This window comes from Botrytis deweyae (genome assembly GCF_014898535.1).
Source record: "Botrytis deweyae strain B1 chromosome Unknown BDEW_029, whole genome shotgun sequence".
NCBI classification, from domain to species: domain Eukaryota; kingdom Fungi; phylum Ascomycota; class Leotiomycetes; order Helotiales; family Sclerotiniaceae; genus Botrytis; species Botrytis deweyae.
Window position 1 is genome coordinate 82003 of NW_024066236.1, and position 22856 is coordinate 104858.

Genomic DNA, 22856 nt, shown 5'->3' on the forward strand with positions numbered 1-22856 from the left:
AAATTTTTAATTTTTTTAATTTTCAAACAATCAATTTTTTTTGGGGTTTTTTTTGGTTTTTCTGTGTTTTACTCTTTATATGATTTTGAAATGTAGATTTTGAGATGTAGATTTTGAGATGTAGATTTTGAGAAGTAGATTTTAAGATGTAGATTTTGAGAAGTAGATTTTGAGATGTAGAGTTTGATGTAGATTTTGGGACGTAGATTTTAAGATGTAGATTTTAAGATGTAGATTTTGAGATGTAGATTTTGAGATGTAGATTTTGAGATGTAGAGTTTGATGTAGATTTTGAGAAGTAGATTTTGAAATGTAGATTTTAAGATGTAGATTTTAAGATGTAGATTTTGATATAAATACCTATTCCAACAGTGATCAAGATATAATTTCATTTCATATCATCATTTTTTGTTTCATTTATTTATCTATGCACATGTGTGTGTGTATATGTATGTATTTATTTGTTTCCCATTTTCTTATATTCCCAGCACACCCACCCATCCATCCATCCATCCGTGTATGTATGTTCCAATTCAATTCAATTTGAAATATGAATCAAGTCATCAATCATAAGCAAACAAACAAATATATTAACGCCATTCGTCCATCCATCCATCCATCCATCCATCCATCCATGCTATCAAGGAAAGTATGGCCGGTCCCATCAAAAGATTTTCTTCTCTTCTCTCCTCTCTTGTAGTACCCCCTTTTCATTCTATCCCAAACCCTGAATCTAGTCATCGAATTCACCCGGTTCCAATCTCCCTTCCTCTCTCTGTTCCCCAAGATTGAATTGTTGAACCCCCTCTACCAAGTCCGGCATCTTATCTACCGTCCCCTTACTGCTTGACTTTTTCGCCGCGTGTTCACTAATCCTCTGCAACTCGCTTACGAAACTTTCTCCCCACCATGAACTCGTGTATTTGAATACATATTTTTCCAATTTCTTGAAATTGATTTCTCTTTGTTCTGGAGACATTGTGACGGCATCATGGATAGCATCTGCAAGTTCTTCCGTATTCCATGGATTAACAATGAGAGCGCCATTGAGAGATTGAGCCGCGCCTGTGAATTCAGAGAGGATCATAACACCATGACGTTTACGTTGTGTGGCGATGTATTCGTAAGAGACGAGATTCATGCCATCACGAGTACTGGATACGAGACAGGCATCTGAAACGGCATAGAGAGCGGTGAGTTCATCGAAATTGACAGATTGATGGAGGAAATGAATAGGCATGAATTCAACGGTACCAAAGCGACCGTTGATACGACCGACGAGTTCGTTGACGACGGCGCGGAGATTTTGATATTCTTCAACATCTTGACGAGAAGGGACAGCGACTTGGACAAGGACTACCTTGCCGATCCATTCGGGATGTTCTGTGAGGAAGACTTCGAGAGCGTGTAGTTTTTGTGGGACACCTTTGATGTAATCTAATCTGTCAACTCCGACGATGAGTTTAACACCTTCGAATTTGCGCTCTAATTGAGCAATACGCTCTTCGACTTTTGGCTTTTTGAGAGTTTCAATGAACTTTTCGGGGTCGATACCAATGGGGAAAGCAGCTACTGTGACATATTTACCACGGAATTCGACACCATTGGGTGTTGTTTGTGTTTCCCTACTTATTATTAGTTGGAGTTTGTGAAGAGCAGGATTCATACTTACAAAATTCTAGAGCAGCTGCTAAGGAAATGTCTGGCATAATCATATGTATGGAACCCGATCAAATCGCAATGAAGAACACTCAACAACAAAGATTCTCTGACGGGTAAGATTCTGTAGATCTCACTGGAAGGGAAAGGTGTATGAAGGAAGAATCCAATCTTGACATTCTTCTTGCTCGTGCCGATTTCATCGCGCAACATTTCTGGAAGAAGCATAAGATGATAATCGTGGACCCAAATCAAATCACCATCTTGGACATCCTTAGCAATCGTTTTCGCGAATAATCGGTTGACCTCCTTGTATGCCATCCATTGTGACTCGTCGAATGTAATCTCTCCTGGGTGGTAATGGAATAGAGGCCAAAGGATAGAATCTATGAAGGCTGTTAGTGCTTGCAGATGTAATGACAGATGTAACCGGGCAGAGATGGTAGAAAACACATACTAGAGAATCCATTGTAGTGCTTATCGGCCAATTCATCATCGACGAAAACTGGATGAGCACCATGTTCGTCCTTCAATCTCTTAACCAAAGGCTTTGCTTCAGCATCTGGCACTTCCAAGCCTGGCCATCCATACCACTGGAATGTAGTCGTCTTTGCCAATCCACTCAAACCCGTTACCAATCCACCCGAGGAACCAGTGAATTCATATTGACCATCCTCAGTTCGTTTGATAGTGATGGGTAATCTGTTGGATACCAGAAGTAATCTGCTGGAAGCTTTGGGCTCCTCGTCAACTATGGAAGGCATGTTGTAGTTCTTTTCGTTCTATGATCGTGATGCAATGTGCGGCTGATGGCACAAGTAGAAGTAGAACTGGGCTAGATCAGATAAGTCAGGATTTTAAGTTGAGATAGATCTTCTTGAGATCCTCTTTAGATCTTTAGAGGAAGCTGTCAAAGAAGTAGATGATGGGAAGCTTCACAAGCGATAAACGGGTGTTTCCGGTAAGGCTAAATAGGTAGTATGAGTTGGATAAATTTCCACAAGGTGTGTGAGTGGTTTTCCTGTGAGTGGTTTTCTAGTTCGTTGGCAAGCTTGAGCTTGGGAGTGAATGAATTCCAAGGTTAATAAATAAACTTGGAAACCGTCCGTCCGTCCGTCAGTCAGTCAGTCAGTCAGACTTCAGTCAATCAGTAGGTACTAGGTAGGGTAGGTAGCTTCAGAAAAAAAAACAAAGGACAAAGATGTCTTCAATAGCGATTACATGAACTTTTCAAAGGGTGTGTGAAATTTCTCAGAAAGGGATTGAAGAGAAGAAGACCAAGCAAAAATATCTTTCACTCTATGATAGGAATATGAGTCTTATAAAAGGTTTGTGATATCTCTTTGCCTTTTTCGTTGTCAAGTACGAAGGAGGTATTTTTCGTTCCCCGCCAACAGGAACATGGAATATTCGCAGGTGGTGGGTGGGAGGTGGGCATCAATGATCAAATTAACAACCATTACCTCATCGGCGGAGAGTCTCAGGAGGTTTTCCTCCACCCCATGTGGAAAGTCACCGAGAAGGCATTCGAGAAATTACGAGAGAGTTCGAAGTGGATCCGGAATGTGAAGATATACTTCATTTCTTACTTTAAATGTAGACGGTGTCGATGGTAACCTGGGCGTTATTTTTATTTGTTGATATCAATCATGTAGATCTTCCTGGTGCTCTGCTGGTGCTGCAAATGTTCCTGTAAACTACAAAGTCCTACACTACCGAGTAGGTATAATAAAAACCGATAAGAAGATTATCCTTACCATACAATTTGACCCCGCAGTGAAGAAGGCTGACGAAGGAAGAATACCTACACGACGTAATCCAATTTAAACAATTATAAAAGGCTGCTTGAAGAAAAAAGGTTCTGATTTTGACATATTTAGATTATTATATCTCTATTTAGCATAATTATTATTATCGACATTATATATCAACTACAATATATATAACCTTACTATTCGCCAGCAATGTAAATCAATAAACCAAAGCTATAAAGGAATAAAAATATCTAATTAATTAATCATCTTGAATGAATCAAAGAAGTTCATCCATGGGAACATCATCTAATATTGATATCACCTATGGATAGCTCGGATAGGTAGGTATTCATGATATCCTCCTGCTCGAGTAATTGCGAACTACATTGGTATTTGAAGCTTGGCAGAGAGTACTCTTGTATATCTTCATGTATTGATTGCACCTCCCATCTAGACCTCACAAGACGTCTTTGAATTCATCAGTGTATACCCATCGGCTAAGTTTTCCTAGATGATGGCGTTCAATCTACATTTATCAATGTTCAAACAAAAAAGTCATCAGACGCAGGGTCGTCGTGGATTCTTCAGACAGCATACTCGCATCCAATGCTTTTTCCATGCGTAGAGAAATCTTGGGATAGCTTCCGGCTATATTGATCGTATCACCTACCGGCATAATTTTCCATTTTCCCACATCTATATCCCATTCACGCCGCAGTGTTGCAGCCAAACAATCAAATCATGATGTCTTGCGATTTCGGTCCCATTTGACGGGTGCCTAGATGTACTGCAACCTCATTGTGATATCAATCGTGAATTGGTGATAGAAATACCTAGGTTTCTTATCTATTTCCGGATTCACTTCTGTACAGCTTCCCCTCCGATAATCTCCCGGCCGATAATGGCTTCAAAAGTGGGCAGATATATGTTCACGGTTCAGAGATTCACAGAGGTTCGATCAAAGTATTTCGATCCAAGACAGACGAGGAAATACAAATTGTCGTACTCGGGGAAGAACAACATACCAATTTCGCCATGGAACTCCAACTTCGCCGAGCTACCGTCAATGACATCCCGCAACTTCATCCGCTGATTGATGCGTCGGTGCGAGGTCTCCAAGTCGAACACTATACGCCAGCCCAAATAGCCGGTGCTCTGAAATCAGTATACGGAGTTGATACCCAACTCATCCAGGATGGAAATTACTTTGTAGTGACATCTGGAGATACGATTGTGGGATGTGGTGGAATATCTTATAGGTCCACGTTGTATGGAGGTGATCAATTTGCAACTCGAGATTCAAAACTGTTGAATCCTGACGTAGATGGTGCCAGAATTCGTGCTTTCTTTGTTCATCCTGATTGGACACGAAGAGGTATTGCTGGTATGATTATTCGAGCTTGTGAGAACGCTGCGATAGAAGCAGGCTTTAAGAAGGCTGAAATCGGCTCTACCTTGAGTGGAGTTGCATTCTACGAGAAGATGGGGTACGAGGCATTGGGAAGATCCGACGCGCCTCTCGATGATGGATTGGTATTGGAGATTGTAAAGATGGGCAAGAGTTTGGTATGATGAGACACTCGGTACGAGCGTGAATGGTTGATATCTTGCTGGACCTTTATCTCTTTTGTGGGGTGATATTGTCATGCGGAGTAAGATTGAAGGAGAAGCAATTCTGTGTAATCACATGAATGGGCGTTTAAGAGCCGGTAGATCATATCATGTTGGAGAGGGTCGAATCGTTGTGATGAGAGTTCAGAAATCTCGATTCCTTTTTTGCTGATGAATTAACCGAGGACTTGGGTTGATCAGGATGTAAACTCTGAGCTCATTCATTATCCATGGCTGGATATCTGCCCAATTGTGAGACCCAAGGAGATCGCATCTAGGTAAAATCATCATTTTTCTTTTCGGGACACATACGATTGAAATGCAAATTGACCGAACCGGAAGTTTTGCATCCAGAAAGAGTATCTGTCTTTATTTTCCGTACCGACCACACCGGGTAGGACGTATCTTTGTTGATCCCATGTACAGATCGACTTTAGGCGATTTTAGGGCGTGGCCGGTGTGCTAGACCAATATACAAAATGGCTGCTGAATGGCACCAGGAGATTTTGACATGTTGATCTCTTCAATATACATCGTTGCCACCCAGATTTGAATGACATAGTAGGTTAGTAGCCAAATTTAGGTTTATGCAAAAAATGTGACTCGGTACACGTGAAACAACTTCAGATTATTTATGCCCATCTGGAGTAAGATCATGGGAAGAAAGTTATTTAGGGTAATACAGAACGTTGTTCAGATCTATCGTCGATGAAATCGAATTCAAACATTCCGGATGCCGAATCAATCGAAGAAAGGGTTAAACGAGCTTATCAAGCTTGCTTATGGATTACACAAGACTGGGCAGCTTGGAACGTTTCGAAAATCAATCGAGAATCGAGATTGGGTTGGAACGTTGTCAATCGTTTGGTGATTTCTGACATTGAATACTAAAATTATAATTCAATGCTTTGTGACGATTAGCACCCTTTTTTCGATCTCGCATTGCCCGGGTGGAAGGAGATATTTGGAATCTCTGGATACCTAGTAGGTATCGTTTGATCTTTTGCCGTAGATGGGGTCGGACACTGATATCTGAATGACACTCGATGAGATTAGATATCTACGTATATCTTCAGACCTCTACTCGTAACGATTGGTGTCTCAAACATCTGAGGCTCTGAGCCCTACTTGGTGAGGGGCATTGAGTTGATATCTGATCTACTAGGCTGGGAGGCTGGATGGCTCATGGTTTGTGATTTGTGGCTGGTGGTTTACCTACCTGTGGCTCGTTGGTTCGTTAATTGGAAATTTGGAAATTGGAATACTGCAGGTAGAGAGTGTGCTAGTGTGGAAGGGGCTACTCCGACGCTAATAAAGGTCCCTGAATCGAGAATGACCCCTAGTTATCGAGGAAATGGAGGGTTATAGAATCCAGACTTTCAGCACTCCTCCGACAGTCCGACTCCCCTGTTCTTGGAGGATGTTGTTCTTGGAGGATGTAATGGAGTGTTTCTTTTCTCATACTGATGAGTAGTACAGTACATTCATTGTATATCGTATGCACAGTATGTAAATCGTATAGAATATAGAAATAGAGAAAATCGATAGATTAATTATATCGTCTTTATATATAGATACATACATGTAGATATATGCCTAGTACGTATATATTCAAATACAGATATACTATATATATATATATATACAGAGTATATAAAAGTTCTACTTATTAACACTTGAATTTTAGAAACTCATCATCCCTCATCGTAAATTCTCGATTGGTGGAGTCCAGATTGCGCTGGATTAGTAAGATTCTCAACCAATCATATTGAGATCGTGCCATCTAAGCTCAGATCTCCCTTTGATTTTCAGATCTCGACGACCCTTTAGAAATTTGGAAGTTGCTCCATGGATCGTGGCTTGTTTACAGCATCAGCGAGCAAGAACCTAAACATGAGGTCAATTTTTTCAACGTTCAATAATACCAACAAACTTGGTAGGTATGAAGTGATCAATATGATGAACATTATCTTTCCTTTATCATTTCTTTCTTTTCATAAAAAAAAAGAGCATTATTACCTTCATCAAACTTTACCTACTTTGTAAAGACGTGAAGAAGTCCTTTTTCAACATCTACTCCCATTGCGCACACATATGCAATATCCAGTACCTTCTTCCCATTCAACGAATTGCATACACATACAACCTTGGTCTTCGCTTCTATTAAGAATCCAGAAAGTACCCAAGTGTTAATCACCCAGATTGTGAAAGCTTTCAATCGCATCCCCTCCTCCGGACACACGAGTTACGATACCTGCCTATCTAGGTATTCAATCGGAAAAACAAAATACTTCACGCAGGCTCAAATCTACTTCACACATCCAACAGGTTCGCCAGTGTAGTGTCATAAGGGTATCTCGCTTCTCTGCTTGCATATAATCTTGTTCAAATCGTAGGTCGACTGTGATATTGTCCACGGCCGGTTGCAATGGGTTCTTTACAATTATAGTACCACATATTATCTTCAATTGTCTCGTCGGCTATGAATTTGGAATCAGATTCAACGATGAATGCGACGGCTTCTCATCCTCGAAGGCCTCCGGCACATCTCTCCGTCTCCCTGAGGCACGATACGCCTGATCCTATTGAGAAGGAAAAGTCGGACTTGGATGTGGTAAAGCAGGTTGATACCTCGACTAAGCCAAGAAGTAATTCCACCTCGCCTTTCGGAAAACAAACATCGGACGATTCAGAGGATACTGTTGCCACGAATGTAAAGGATTGGTTTGATCGCTCAAATACACGTCCTGTGGTTGCTGTCAACCAGGACCCTGGAGACACTAGTAAGTTTCTGGTTGGGGAGCTTCACCAGCTCCTGTAAATTGACATAGTTGCAGGTGACCCGCCATACTTTCTTCAGCACAGCTCCAACGAAGACACTGATTCCAGCAAAGAATTGCCACTTCGAGGCAACCGTTACAATCTACACTCATTGAACCCCATATCAAGATCTCGAGATGGCAGTGCATCAGAAGAGTATCGCAGTATCATTGACGATTTGACCATCGAAAATAAGAAGTTGAAGGAGAAATTAAAGAGATATGGACGTTCATCGACTACCCACTTGGAGAACGAGAAGCTTTTCGAAGTCAAAATACATGCCTTATCGGCACGTAAACGAAGGGAGCTAGAAGAACTTCTTCATGCATTTTCTGCCAGTTTTAACGGTTCGTCGGAAGATTTGAGCATTAATGGTCCAACAGGTCGACAGTCAAGATCTTATTCGCTTTCCGGGAAACCTACAAAGCATAAATCCGTTTCATCAGGGTCCAACTCCCGACCGACTGACTCAGCATATGCCTCGATGTCGAGATCCGGGCCCTCGCATAGCTCCTCGGCTGGGGAAGGGTATAGGCCAACGCAATCGCGGGTCGCAGCCGATCAAAAACTGCAGGATTTCTTGCAAGACATTCCCCAGGGATTACAGCCGAGATCAACCCTAGAAATGTCCGAAAATCAGCGAAAGAGGATGGTTGTTCGGCGTCTAGAACAATTATTTACAGGAAAGACAGGGTCGCTCATCGGCGCGCACAGTCAATCTTTGCAACAGCAAGAGGTGTCCAGGTCGGCCGCGAGAGCAGATCAAGCCTCGCAAATTCATTTCCACCCTAGAGAAGGTGTACGCGAAGCTCATATCGGGCCACATAATATGGAACTAGACAAGCAGGGATTAGTAAATAATTCAAAGAATAGCCAATCGCCAACAGAACAGTCAGATTCTCCTCATAAGTCGCGTGGATCCCCTTCACCACAGCAAAGGCCAACTAGGCCCTTGGATTTGGATCCAGACCGTGACCAAGTCGGTTCCGATAACGTCGAGTATATTCGCCACCTCGGAATCTCAGCACCCCAACTATTAACAGAAGAATCACAAGATGCTGCCGTTGATGCCGAGGGATGGGTCTATCTGAATCTTCTGATCAATATGGCGCAATTGCATATTATCAACGTCACACCTGGCTTTATCAGATCTGCAGTAACCGAATTGAGTAGGAAACTTCAAATATCTCCAGATGGAAAGAAGCTGCGATGGAGAGGTGGTACGCAAGGAACAAGCTTAAACAGTGACAGCGGTAATAGCAGTGTTCATCAACGATCCCCACCCGATAGTGATGGCAGTGACGAAGCTTCGCGCAAAAGACGCAAGGTTCATGCCAACAAATTCACTCCTACGGGACAAGCACCCCTGAAAATGATAAACCAGAGCTCAAAGAATCCTAAAGCAATGGATGCATGCTTCTATGAGCCGATGTTTGTTCGTTATCCACAACATACATCCGAGGTGTCTGGTGATGAGAGCGACATCTCACCAAATCATTATAGTCTTCACGGCTTTGCATCTCCTATCAAGAGACTCGGTAACAGTCCACGCGACGATGGGCCATTGACATTCTATAATGGAACGAAATTCTTTAGTGATCTCTCTGGTGATCGTGGCGACCTTGAAACCCCGCTACATATTACTGGCGTTGACAAAGATGGTTACAGCAATCACACTGAAGATGCTGTCGGCTGCTCACCTCCTACAAGACATCTCCTTAAGGACAGGACTCCTTCCGGATCTTTTCTACCATTCAGGCCTTTCAAGGACTATTCCAAAGGAGGAGATCTGTTCCAGCCCCCAGAAACAAGATCACAAACTCCTAGTATACTCTCCGACGATACGGACTTTGAATTTACCACAGACATGACATGTGGCGACCCTGAATCTCCTCCGCCCCTTGCAGAATTTGTCGCCAGTGGGCTCGCCGGCATTCAACCATCCGACCACTTGCTTTACAAGGTTCATACACGATTGACGTCGAATAACGACCATGTTCCTTTCAAGCTTTCTAAATTTTCGGCCCCCCGTTCAACCTCGAAGATTTTACACACGATTTCACAGTCTTCACTAGATTCATTTCACAATCCAGAGCCTCAGAACAAGGTAGATAGCATAATCAGTAAATTGGCTCACTCGACCGATCCTGCTAATGGATCGCCACCGCACCGACTATATGAGAGTTTACCCATCAAGACCGAAAACATTTCGGAACAATTGATTATGCTTCACCCATCACCCCTACCCGAACCGTCCTCTTATTTCGACTTACTTTGCGGCACTGAAACCGTAGGAGACTATTCCGACACCTCCTCTTCTTTCATGGGAATTTCTCATCTTAGAGATGAACCTCTAGAAAAAGGCGAAGATCTGATGTCAGATAACGATATACAAGTGTCATCTGATGACGGTGCTATGGATATTGAAGACGCGGAAGATGATGATGATGATGATGATAGCATTGATATGTTGGCGTATGTAAGAGATATTGATCCAAAGGCTGTGGCGACCCAGGAGCAAAAGTACGAAATGGAAGCTAGTGATAAGAGTGTTCAGTTGGGGAGTGCGGCGAGTAAATCCGTCCCCCCGTTTCTGTTTGAGGAGAGCGAGGGGGTGGAACTTTGAATATCGTAAACGTTTATGAGATTTGGAGTTGGATCTTATTTCGATTGGCGAATATGACGGACTCGAGCATTTTATGGCGTGATTTGGAAGGTTTATATTGGGTTCAGGTCATTCTTGGTTGGGATTTGGTTTAATACCAGCAGTCTATTATTGCTGGTTGTACAAGTGCGGGTGTGGATCTCTGGTTTGGTTTGGCGCAAGGTGGAGATACCATATTGATTTTGAGCGAGCATTGCTAGGTATAGATGAATCATTTTGGGGATGATATCATAGGATATGATTTAAATCATGTACAATGGAATGGAAAATGAGGAATTGGGTTATTTAGTCTTATTAATTAGGGGTTAGTGGATAAAGCCTCCTTACTCTGTCTGACAATTCAGATATTGTTTAGCGATTTTTATATAGCCTTTGAATCTCAATGCTCTGTTAATATAGGGAATGTTTGTCTTCGAGATGCTTTGGTGAAATTGAGTTATTAATAAGTTATTATAATGTTTGATTTGAGATTTGAGATTTGAGATTTGAGATTTGAGATTTGAAAAGTTCGAAATAAACACTACTGGTTAGGGAGATTCTTTTATCCACAAGAGAAGTTAACGTGAATTAATAGGTGGATGGTATATCAGCAATTCCCTTAAATTCATAGATGATTTGAACAAATAAATATAAACTATAGGCTAGGGCAAAGGCGAAAAACAACCTCCACGAGTTTATTAGGGTCTTTGTAATAGCTAGCTTATTGAAAATAACAATTCGTTTCGATCTTTGATGGAATTCGTTGTGGGTTTTTGAGATGGGGATTCTGTAGTAGATTTGTATATATATAGGTACCTATGCTTATAATATTGATATTGATATTAACATTGATACTATGTAATACAGAAGATAATTAATTAGTTTATAATATATACCTACCTACCTACCTCTAGAAATCGAAACTCGGTTACAGTAAGATTAATAGATAGATGGGTTTCTTGATACTCGTATCTTTTTACTTGAAGGTGCTCGTAATACTTTTGTTCGGTATTAAGGTTATGTCCAGAGATTGAAATAATAAATATCTGAGCACCAGTGGAGTAAGTACCTTTATCAACATCTTCTCTTCGAGAAATGTACGATACTAGTACTGTATATTCTCCAAGCTGTATTTATAGGAAGTGTATTGTGATAGTATGCACATCATGCATTACGATAGGTAGGCTCGTAGGTACTTAACCATACGATGCGAACCAAAATCGACTCGGAAGATCTCCCCTCCGTCAAAACAAACCCATGCGACCACCAAAAGAGATCAACCCCCCCCCCCCGGCGCGAAGTTTCGACCAAATTCTTGCATTCCCTACCCCTGAATCTCAAAAATCGGATCCTGGGGCTTCGGGCGCGGGACATTAGATGACAGTTCCTGTGGCGGTTGCCAGACGAATGGTTTCGGTTCCGCCGCCTCATCGTCCGGTTTCGTAGTCATGGTATGAGGATTTGGAGATCTTGAAGGTTGTCGAAGATGATATCCTAGCGCGAAGGCTGCGATGATGGCCGTAATACCCAGTGTGACACCTACTCCTATACCCACTTTAGCACCGGGACTCAATTCACTCGATGTGGTAGCTGGAGAAGATGGGCTTGAAGTAGCTGGAGAAATACTCGCAGTACTTGTTGTCTCAATTGTCAAAGAAGAATGAGAAGAAGTAGCGGATGAACTGATAGCCTTATTTGTAATATTAATCGACTGGCTTGCGAATAAGTCGGGGGTTCCGGTGTGCGTAATTATGAAATAAAATGTCGATCCGTTGTTGAGGTCGAATCCTGGATTACCGTTCGTGCCACTGATATCAATAATCCATGTGTATGAAGTTACCAGATTGGGTATTTGGACTGTGTGGAAACGCTGTTAGTAAGATGAAATGATGTAGTTTATCCAAGTTTAGCACAGATGAGAAAACTTTCGATTATCCAACCACTGTAGATATTCCAATGAAACCTAGTGGTTCGAGCGGGCGAAATGTCTTGAATAGGTTCAATGTATCAAACGGATTTCGAGATATTGGAAACCATCAGGGGGAATGTAAAATAAAATAAGGTTGAGTTACCAGAATTAGGAAGGTATTGATAAGGTGGCTTTCCATTTTGCCAGATGACAATGGTGACCATATCCCAGATAGTATCCCATCGTAAGTCGACTGTGCTGCCTACTTCGTACGATCCTTCGACGACGTGAGAAGCATTGAGAGTGGTGAGGTTTGAGGGGAATATGAAATTGTTAGAGGTGCCCGCTGCGCCAGCACTGCCTATTAGAAAGACGAAGAAAAGAAACCAGATCATGGGTAGATTTAAGTAGACTTCATCTCGTGAACTATGCTTTCTTCTTGAAGGAATCGCCGCACACATAAAGAAAGGAAGGATGAATGTAAAACGCTCGAGGGCTGATATTACAAGGCGCTACGATGTAAGAAAGATGCAGGGGGAGGTAGAACATCGCGTCGTATAGCATAATAGGATCATGAATATACGCAATGTAACATGAGAGAATATATATAGTAGAGATGAATCTCACTCCCGGATTCGATTATAGCCATTCGAGCGGTACTCTGCACCACCAGCATCCAATCCAACATCAGCGACTAATTGCCCAGGCATAATTTGACAGAACCGAGATAACATCCAACACACTTGAGCGAATGATAGCAACTGGCCCCCAAAACTTGATCCTGATGGTTTGAAAGTGGACACGAGATATCACTTTAATCTTGTGGTTTTCGGACAGATGTAGCTGAGTTTTGAATTGGGGTATGAACAACTTATACATATCGCTCTCAGGGTTCAGATCGGCATAATATTTGGCCGAGGCACTATAAAAATAGACTGCTTGGTCCTAAAAATAATAAGCTCTCGATAATAGTGCATACAGAAAACCGACCTTGATAATTACAAAATTTGGAAAACAAAGGATAGTATCACTAAAGCTAGTCTTAGTGCGTTTACCTGTATCGTATATCTCATTGTGGGTGTTTTCTTTGGGTATTGGGTATGCTGGGATTGTTGCTTTGAGATTAAGGAGTTACTGTCATTGTTATACTCATTGGCTACTAGATAGGTGTTTCACAGTTTGGGAAATAATGGATGGGTAGGAGCAGAAAGAGTATTTTGATTATTCATTTCGAGATATCTATTCGTGGGCAAGCTATTTGACATATGGATATGAAGCAGATGAAGTCATGAAGTCATGAAGAAACATGCCCTTGATCAAGTGAGTTATGTCTAGGACTTGGGTGACTGGGGATCATGACTTGATTTGACTTGAGGTGTTTAGCCGAGGACCTTTTCGGCGGCGCTGACTATTAGAGGGGGTTGTGTTAGCTTTTTCTCTTGCTTTGCTTTTCTCTACTCTGCTCTCGAGCTGCGATGATTGAACTGGGATGAGAGAGATGTGTGGAGATACCACGGGGCTGGATGGATAATACCGAAAGTGAAGAAGGGAGAAGCAATAGATTGTAGAAAGGAATGGAAAATGAAAAAACATACCATCTAAACCAGTGTTATCCGGCTCAACGTGAAGGGCCTTGACCTTCCCATCTTCAATTTGGAGCGCGTAACGTTTACTGCGGGGTCCACCGAAGATGGCGGTGCCGTCAAAGGTTAGATCAAGGGCGGAGGTGAAGGAGGCGGTTGGGTCGCCGAGGAAGCGGATCTGTTGGAGGGGGAGAGTCAATGGTGGTTTGGGGTCTGGGGATGAATTGAGGAGGAGGAGATGAGTGGATGGGTTGGGGAGAGGGGGGATAGAACGCATACACCAGATTCACCGGTAGGATCAAGAGTTGAGCCCCATGCTTTGGTACTGGAATTTCGTGTTAGTACAGTCTAATGATTTCATCCATCTATGTGATATCCTCGTGACATTTCGATCAAAGTTCTCAAATGCGAGAGATAGAACAGAGTATGAATAGCAGAATTTCATAAAGTAGCTCACTTACACAAAAGGATCATTAACAGCAACTACAAATACATCACCGGCTTCCTTGAGCTTGGGATGATTGATATAGCCCGGAATGTGAGAATTGGAGCACGAGGGACCTGTTTTTATGTCAGTTAATGCTCATATTTCTTTCTTTTGTTCTTATATATCTGTAAATTTATATATCGAAGGTCTCCAAATCTATTTGAGTAGACACAGATTTAAAATTCTCACTAGAGATTGAAAGCGAAAGCAAGAAAAGGGGGAATAAACATACTGAAAGCAGCAGGAACACCAATGATCAAAGCTTTACCAGTAGTAAGCTCACTCAAGTTAACCTTGTTAGCGGGTGAATTCTCAACCAAGGTGTCAAGATTGGGAATTTTATCGCCGACTTTGATGAATGCTGGGCGGGTGGTGGAGAAAGTGCGGAAAGTTTGAGGGGTTGCAAGACGGCGAATCGCGAATCTGGTAGCCATTTTGTAGGTGTTTTGATTGTTAATTGAGAGATGAATTGGTGTTTAGGAACAATCCCTTCGGGTCAATGAGATTGAGTTGTTGAGTTGAAATGCTGAAGGTATTCAGATGTTGATAGCATGGGGTTGGGAAAAGTTGAAAGGGAAGTTGCAAGCGATGGTGACGTGCTGAGGATCGTCAGTTCTTGCCTCTTTTGAGATGGGATGAAGCCGGCAGAAGCATCATTGTCATTGGAACTTTCGAACTTCACAACATGATAGATACTCGACAATTAGTTTACATACTAGTTAATCTCACTGTTGGTATATTGACTCAAATTGAGTAATCATACCAAGACTCAATTAGTATCGACAACAACCCAATGATTGTATCATCAACGCTAGCTTTCTCGTATGACAATTTAGCACAAAACTTCATCCATCCCAACCTTCTCCAAGAGAAACCAAGAACTTCAAACCTCGGACAAACAATTTCACCGCCAGTACATCTGCATGCAATCAGTAGTATCCCCAAGTTTCCCCTCACCAGGTACACCTCAATGCCAAGTCCCTTTTTTCTTTACCGGCGATGGGGTGATGTAGTCACTTAGCGCTCGTCTCCGATTGGTGCGCATCCAAATGCACTGGAGAAACCTTTCTTGCGAACCAGTCCCGTGTTGATGGCCAGCGCGCTCAACTATATCTTTTGCGGGGATCAACATGGGAATGCCCCCATACCGACCGCATGCTGGAGAGTACGATGCAGAGCTATGTTCCCAGTGGTTACTATTCTCATGCGGGGTATTTTTCCGGAGTACCTGGTCGTGATCAAGTGAATCAAACTTGGGGAATGCAGGGGTATAGGGGAGAGTATAAATGTCATGAATTTTCTCTTGTTGTTTGTATAGTTTCCCCTTGTGTTCTCATATTAGATCCTCCTTACAACTCAAGATGAAGTTCTTCTCTTTTGCGGTGCTTGCTGCAGTGTGCGAGACGGTTCTTGCGGCTCCTGCACTTGCTCCTTTTAGCACATTTTCTGATGTCACGATTTTCACTCCTGGAGCTAATTGGACTGATCCTGGTGTTCTCTATGCCCGAACTGTCGAGTTACCAGGTGGTGTGCTCTTAGCTACATGGGAAAACTACAGTCCAGAACCTCCTCTCGTCTATTTCCCTATCTTCAAGAGTACAGATGGTGGAGAATCATGGAAACATATCTCGAATATTACAGATCAGGTTAATGGATGGGGATTGAGATATCAACCATTCTTATACTATATGACGGAGAAAGTCGGAAAATACCCAGCTGGTACTATTCTTGCGACTGGAAATTCTATCCCGACAGATTTGAGTGAGACTCAAATTGATGTTTATGCTAGCTTGGATCATGGATATACTTGGGAATTCGTATCCACCGTAGCAAATGGTGGTGCAGCTGTTCCTGATAATGGTGTCCCTGCTATCTGGGAACCGTTCCTTCTCACATACAAGGGACAGATCGTTCGTAAGTACTCCCCATAATCTCTACCATCCCATAAATACTGACCCAATAAAAGTCTACTACTCCGACCAACGTGATCCATTATACGGCCAAAAGCTCGTCCACACTGTTTCTTCCGATCTCCTCACCTGGGGAGCAATTGTAGATGACGTTCACTATTCAACCTATACCGCCCGTCCAGGAATGACAACCATCTCCAAACTTCCCAACGGTAAATACATCATGACCTACGAATACGGCGGTGGCCCAACTGTAAACAACACCTCCACATATCTCTTCCCCGTTTACTACCGCATCTCCTCTTCTCCTCTCACTTTCCTCTCTGCACCCGGTACTCCTCTCATCACAAACAACGGCATTCAACCCACCGGCTCCCCATATAACGTGTGGTCACCAACCGGTGGTGCAAACGGTACTATCATTGTCAGCTCTGGCGGCCGTTCGGAAGTTTTCGTCAACAGAGCACTTGGAGCTGCAGATGCATGGAAGACAGTGGCAACTCCAGAGGGAACAAGTTACACCCGACATTTGAGAGTGTTGGATAGTAACAAGAATCATCTTTTGATTGCTGGTGGTGGAATTTTGCCACCTAGTACGACAAATAAGGTTACCGTCAGTGTGATTGATATCACAAAGGGCTTGGCTGCTGAGTCGTAGTTTTAGCCAGCGGTGGAATGGTTGGAGTTGGTTGGGGTATATAATGTACGAGATATGAAATAAGAAATAAGAAATGTATAATTTATTTGTATATACTATATACGTGTGGACTTTGAGTAAGAGTGAGAATTTTGAAAAGAAATCTGGAGGATGATGGAATTTGAAGAACAAACATTACCATGGCATTACATAGTTTTTAATATACAATGCATTTTACAATCCATATGATTTAACGTCCGGAGATCATGCAAGAGAGGTGCTAAAATACGATCCCAAGATTCTAAATTTATATATCACATGTCATACACTGCTTCCTGTGATAGTTTCCCGGATGAGTATAAGCATACAAGAGAATCTACTATAATACTAGCTTTGATAGAGAATGAAATCGATACTACCATACCACTGGCTGATACCAGACAACAAAATAATTATGGAAGTATATAGAATCATTGAGAGAATATATAGACAAATCTCCTAGCTTCCTGAATCCTGCTAGCTTTCACGTTTATATTCGTAGGAACTCTTTCATGGAGAATGTTACTCACCTTGTGTAAGAGAACAAGACCATCATCATAAATTGTAAGAAAGTTGGGAGTTTGAAACTCTTTAATCTACAATATGTCCATGTACATGAATAAAAATGGAAGATACGTGTTTAGGATAAATATAAGTATGTACTTCGATAACGATCAAGAGGAGATTGATAAATCCCAACCAAATGTTCTAAATCTACTCACTCTCCCATTCAGCAAACCAATCCCTAAACTCCAAGATTTCCACATCATTAATCCTCCATCTTCAAACCCCGCATGTAAATCACAACAAACAAAGAATCCGTCTCATCGCCAGCTCAAGTTGAACTCGTGGTGTCTCTAGACCAGATTCTTGTCTCCTGGCTCTCCATGCTATGAATCCATCTGGTCGTACCAATATCGCACCTTGAGATGATATACCCGTTGTGGTTTCGAATATGTTGGCTTCTGTGACGAGATCGCCGTTTGGTCCTGTACTGTATGTGAGTATGTCGATAGCTAGAGGTTTCGATATTAATTTCGCAGCTTCGATCCATGCTTCTCCTTTTGCTCCAGTCAGCAAGGTGAATTTTTGCCCGCATAGATCGAGAGTCGAAATGCGTTTCCCTTCATACATGATCCATAGATGTGGAAGTCTACTACCAGGTCTACCATCGAGGAAAAAGAATAAACTAGCGAATGTCCACGGTTTCCACGTCAAACCACCGAGAGGAGATGTATTCTCTGCGCATATTGAGTTACTAGCATAAGTATATCCGTGTCCCGAGATTAACCCTATTCTCTTATAAAATCCCACTATAACAGCAGGATCCCGAAGATTTAGCGAGACCATTCCCCGTTTATCGCTACCACTTGCCGATACCACTGCTGCGGTTTTGCCTACGGGTTGTCGTTCTGCATTGTATGTTTCTAACAGTCTCTTGCTCGCTTGTTCTTGAAGTACAAGTGCGAGTTTCCAAGCAAGATTATGAACGTCTGTAATGCCAGAGTTTGCACCCTGACCTCCCCATGGAGGCATCTGATGAGCAGCATCACCAGCGAGAAAGATACGTCCATGTTGTAGTTGATCTGCTACTCGTACAGATGGTTCCCAAGGCAGTATGCTTTTGACATCTATTTCAAGATCGGGTATTCCTATTGCAATGCGTAATAACTCTATACATCTCTCGGGAGTGAAGTCCGAAGCTTGCTCGCCTTTGGAGGGGTCATAAGCGAGATGGAACACCCAACGGTCATCATTATTGATGGATGTGAATGCCCCATTAATATCTGAACGTTCGATCACACAGATGGAAAATTCTCGTTTGTGTACCAGGGATTTGAGATCGGCGTGGAATAGTATGTTGATTAAATACCCCATCGTACCTTGTCCAGATGTTGGGACTTTGAGTCGATTTCGAATAGGGCTTCCTGCCCCATCGGCGGCGATAAGGTACTCTGCACGAACTGAGGAGACAGCGCCAGTTTCTCGGTCTTTGAGTGTGGCCGTAACACTATCACTGTCTTGTTGAATACTGATACATTCCGTATAGAATCTCAAATCACCCCCTCGTTCTCTTGCCACATCCACCAAAACTGGTTCAAGCATATCCTGCGTTACAAACGTTCCTTGCACCGGACTAATCGGATCCATCAAACCAGCCAAAGGAAACTTCCTAGGACTATCGATTGGTTTCTTAGCTTCTATTACTTCCTTGAGCGATTTTCCTTTGTGAATACCCATAGTTGCTTTCATTGAGGCACCAGCTTCTCGAACAAGATCGTCCATCCCGAGACCGCGGAATAGTTCCATGGTCCGAGCATTGACGGATCGAGCTCGTGGGTGTATGGATGTTCCCGAGTGACGCTCAATGAGGAGAGATTGTATTCCGTATTGGGAGAGAAAGAGAGAAGCCGATAGACCTACAATACCGCCGCCTATGATCAGGATGGGAATTTGGTGCTCGGCGGCCATGGTAACGAGTTGTGTAATAATGTTGAAGAAGAGAACTGTATCAAGAAAAAAGGATAGAGAGAGATGGTAACAACGGCTTCAACTTTGATTATTTATACTTATAACTGTACGTATACATATGCTGAAGTTGAACTGTTTTGGTATAGATTGAATGAGATGACGTACGCTGAATGGCATTGATTGGCCAAACCAGTAGGATTTTGAGGCCTCCGACCTACAATGGCAATTTGAAACCCGATGCCCGATTTCCCTATTGTTCAAACACGGTATGTGTATAAAAAACTGAGGATATAATATGGCTCACCATAACATTTGAACGGAAACTTAGGTATGGCGGATCAAACGATGGATACCTCTAAGATGTGAGGACCCGACAGATGAATGCTTGGCTCATAACTACCAGCTATACCTTGAAAGGTATGGACTTCCATAGATGCTGTATTGCAGGCTATTCCTTTCACCATTTTTATCGTATTTCTAAGGGATATTGAAACGGCTGTTTGACTTCCTAAGAAGCAACATTCACTCATAGAAGGATTCGAAAGAAAGTGTGAGGGAACTCCGTACGAGATGAGTCGAGATATCAATCGATCGGTTAATATCGGGCGCCGAGTCCGCTCCCAAAATACGCTAGTAGTAAATAGGGTAAGCGCCTCGCCGTAGTTGCCTTGCCGTGCCTTGCCTTGCCTTGCCTTCCGCTGCCTGCTAGTATAATAAGTACCTATTGATTAGATAACGGCCAACAACTGAACTTCAAGAGTCAAGATCCAAGATCCAAGATCCTTTTCAAGAGACAGTAAAAGTGGCAGTACGCGCAGTACTTGTAACATGGATTTATAACACTTAGTCAGACGAACAATAAAGCAGAGCCCACTCCGACCCCAAATCAAACTTCTTACATACTATTTAGTTTGTTCCCGATCTTCTAAGGTTTATTAAGTCTAAAAGTTTATTGCAACCTACGCTTTTAGACACTTTCTTACCAACCTAATTCTTCTCACCTGTTCAGGTCATCTCTACTTTTACTTACAACATCTCTTCCTCTTCCTTCTTCCACCAAACAACGTGAGAAGGGCTCAGCGAATCCTTCAACATTTCTCTCGTTAATCATCAGGTCACCTACATATAGTAAATAATCACACGCCACTCCTGACTCGTTGCTTGCTTTTGAGGGTCATCCACACCGAGATCACTTTTCTTCGGTAGCCTTGTGTACCTAGGACCTCGTCGGCTTTGACGAGCCAAGGACCCATTCACAGTCACCATTTCTTCCCAATCTAAAAAGAGAAAGGCGGCTGAGGCGATATCATACGACGACAAGGACGAGACTCGAACCAACAAACGGATCGCCTCAGCAGCAGCAACTTTAGCATCTTCTGCAAAACCTATAACACCTCCCACGCCACAAACCAACAGCAACAGTATCAGTATGGATTCCGAGGACGACTTCATGTCTGGAGCATCAAGTGACGATGACGTTCTTATGGATGAGAGTGAGAATGAGAATGAGGAGGAGACTGAAGATGGTAACGGTATATTTTCTTGAAACCCTCACAATCACTTCCCCCACCTTGATACAATTGCTGATATCTTTGATGCTATCTAGAGTTCGGTTTCGAAGAATCAGCACCAGACATCAGTTTCAAAGATGATAATGCACAGAAGAAGAAGTCGAAGTTCGACATCAACTATAAGGTTCATCATCCCGAGGATGTTCAAGGTCAACAGGATGAACTCATCAACGAAGTCAACATGATACTCGACATTCGAAAAGAAGACGCAGCTATTCTCTTGAGGCATTTCAGATGGAACAAGGAACGTTTGATTGAAGATTACATGGATCGCCCGAAAAAAGTTCTTGATGATGCTGGCTTGGTGTCGAGTGAATCTGGGCCACCCAAACTTGAGGTTATACCGGATTTTGTTTGCGATATCTGTTGTGAGGACGAACCCGGCTTACAATCATTTGCCATGAAATGTGGGCACAGATACTGCGTCAACTGCTACAATCAATACTTGATTCAAAAGATCAAGGAGGAGGGAGAGGCAGCTCGAATTCAGTGTCCACATGATGGATGCCGAAGAATTATGGATAGCCACTCTCTAGATCTCCTTGTCGCTGCAGATTTAAAATCACGATATCACGAACTCCTTACCAGAACATACGTCGAGGATAAAGAATTCTTGAAATGGTGTCCCGCTCCAGATTGTCAAAATGCTATCGAATGCGGCATCAAGAAGAAAGATCTCGATAAGATTGTCCCAACAGTTGTATGTGATTGCAAGCATCGTTTCTGTTTTGGTTGTATCTTAGCAGACCATCAACCTGCACCTTGTACACTGGTCAAGAAATGGTTGAAGAAGTGCGCGGATGATTCAGAAACTGCCAACTGGATTTCTGCCAACACAAAAGAATGCCCAGAATGTAATTCTACTATCGAGAAGAACGGAGGTTGCAACCATATGACATGTCGAAAGTGCAAACACGAGTTTTGTTGGATGTGTATGGGATTATGGTCGGAGCACGGTACAAGCTGGTACAATTGCAATAGATTCGAAGAGAAGAGTGGCTCCGAAGCTAGAGATGCTCAGGCCAACTCTCGAAAGTCCCTAGAACGTTATTTGCATTACTACAATCGATATGCAAATCATGAACAGTCGGCAAAGTTGGACAAGGATATTTACCATAAGACCGAGAAGAAGATGATTCAACTTCAAACTGCCTCGGGATTGTCTTGGATCGAAGTTCAGTACCTTAACACGGCTAGTCAAGCCTTACAAACTTGCCGTCAAACTCTTAAATGGACCTACGCATTTGCCTTCTATCTTCAGCGCAACAATCTTACAGAGCTGTTCGAAAACAACCAAAGAGATCTCGAAATGGCCGTCGAAAATTTGTCAGAAATGTTTGAGAAACCGGTTCAGGAACTTGCAGTTCAAAAGTTGAAGGTTGAAATTATGGACAAGACATCCTATTGCAATAAACGTCGGATCATCCTGCTTTTAGATACAGCCGAAAATCTATTTAATGGTTCGTGGTCTTGGAGCACAAACTTCTAGATCGCACATTGTTCAGTCTTTGGTCGCTTCTTTGCTACCTATGACTTAGTCTTGGTAGATGGCCAAAATATTTCAAAGATCAAGGAGCGAGAGCAACAACGATTTTCAAGTATGCCAGAAGATTTTGTTATACCTTCCATCTTTGAGCGATGGTCTTCAGGGTTCCCCTCTACCAGTTTCTAGACCTTAAATGTCTTTTGTACAGTGATCAAAGCTTCTCTCTGCATCATTGGGCGTTTGTGCTGGCTTATCTTGGTCCCCTCGACACTGG

At 42.5% G+C, this 22856-nt stretch overlaps 8 protein-coding genes across 8 annotated transcripts; 4 read left to right on the plus strand and 4 right to left on the minus strand.

The window, feature by feature from the left end:
- Positions 1-733: 733 nt before the first annotated feature.
- On the minus strand, positions 734-2423 carry EAE98_009559 (uncharacterized protein; the record flags this gene model as incomplete). The annotated part of the gene is made up of 3 exons (XM_038957180.1): positions 734-1625; positions 1673-2045; positions 2117-2423. The coding sequence occupies 3 exons, from the start codon at positions 2421-2423 to the stop codon at positions 734-736; spliced, it is 1572 nt and encodes a 523-aa protein (XP_038806373.1).
- Positions 2424-4448: 2025 nt separating this feature from the next.
- EAE98_009560 (uncharacterized protein) lies at positions 4449-4985 on the plus strand (the record flags this gene model as incomplete). Its single annotated transcript, XM_038957181.1, has 1 exon — positions 4449-4985. The coding sequence occupies one exon, from the start codon at positions 4449-4451 to the stop codon at positions 4983-4985; it is 537 nt and encodes a 178-aa protein (XP_038806374.1).
- Positions 4986-6915: 1930 nt separating this feature from the next.
- On the plus strand, positions 6916-10909 carry EAE98_009561 (uncharacterized protein). Its single transcript, XM_038957182.1, has 2 exons — positions 6916-7807; positions 7862-10909. The coding sequence occupies exons 1-2, from the start codon at positions 7507-7509 to the stop codon at positions 10468-10470; spliced, it is 2910 nt and encodes a 969-aa protein (XP_038806375.1). The 5' UTR covers positions 6916-7506; the 3' UTR covers positions 10471-10909.
- Positions 10910-11647: 738 nt separating this feature from the next.
- On the minus strand, positions 11648-13200 carry EAE98_009562 (uncharacterized protein). Its single transcript, XM_038957183.1, has 2 exons — positions 12561-13200; positions 11648-12345 (listed from the first exon to the last, which is right to left on the minus strand). Exons 1-2 carry the CDS (start codon positions 12856-12858, stop codon positions 11813-11815), a joined length of 831 nt encoding a protein of 276 aa, XP_038806376.1. The 5' UTR covers positions 12859-13200; the 3' UTR covers positions 11648-11812.
- Positions 13201-13776: 576 nt separating this feature from the next.
- EAE98_009563 (uncharacterized protein) lies at positions 13777-14901 on the minus strand (the record flags this gene model as incomplete). Its single annotated transcript, XM_038957184.1, has 5 exons — positions 13777-13805; positions 13993-14158; positions 14260-14305; positions 14442-14541; positions 14700-14901. The coding sequence occupies 5 exons, from the start codon at positions 14899-14901 to the stop codon at positions 13777-13779; spliced, it is 543 nt and encodes a 180-aa protein (XP_038806377.1).
- A 927-nt stretch (positions 14902-15828) lies between these two features.
- Positions 15829-17035, plus strand: EAE98_009564 (uncharacterized protein; the record flags this gene model as incomplete). Its single annotated transcript, XM_038957185.1, has 2 exons — positions 15829-16381; positions 16434-17035. The coding sequence occupies 2 exons, from the start codon at positions 15829-15831 to the stop codon at positions 17033-17035; spliced, it is 1155 nt and encodes a 384-aa protein (XP_038806378.1).
- Positions 17036-17854: 819 nt separating this feature from the next.
- Positions 17855-19525, minus strand: EAE98_009565 (uncharacterized protein; the record flags this gene model as incomplete). The annotated part of the gene is made up of 1 exon (XM_038957186.1): positions 17855-19525. One exon carries the CDS (start codon positions 19523-19525, stop codon positions 17855-17857), a length of 1671 nt encoding a protein of 556 aa, XP_038806379.1.
- A 1429-nt stretch (positions 19526-20954) lies between these two features.
- On the plus strand, positions 20955-22585 carry EAE98_009566 (uncharacterized protein; the record flags this gene model as incomplete). Its single annotated transcript, XM_038957187.1, has 2 exons — positions 20955-21051; positions 21132-22585. The coding sequence occupies 2 exons, from the start codon at positions 20955-20957 to the stop codon at positions 22583-22585; spliced, it is 1551 nt and encodes a 516-aa protein (XP_038806380.1).
- Positions 22586-22856: the final 271 nt, after the last annotated feature.

What these genes read in the sequence shown, in the direction of transcription:
- EAE98_009561 (XM_038957182.1), top strand. Translation starts at nt 7,507, where the DNA reads ATGAATTTGGAATCAGATTCAACGATGAATGCGACGGCTTCTCATCCT. An exon ending in CCAGGACCCTGGAGACACTA is followed by an intron (nt 7,808 to 7,861) that starts GTAAGTTTCTGG and finishes ACATAGTTGCAG; the next exon opens with GTGACCCGCCATACTTTCTT.
- EAE98_009562 (XM_038957183.1), bottom strand. Translation starts at nt 12,858, where the DNA reads ATGTGTGCGGCGATTCCTTCAAGAAGAAAGCATAGTTCACGAGATGAA. An exon ending in TCAATACCTTCCTAATTCTG is followed by an intron (nt 12,346 to 12,560) that starts GTAACTCAACCT and finishes GTTTCCACACAG; the next exon opens with TCCAAATACCCAATCTGGTA.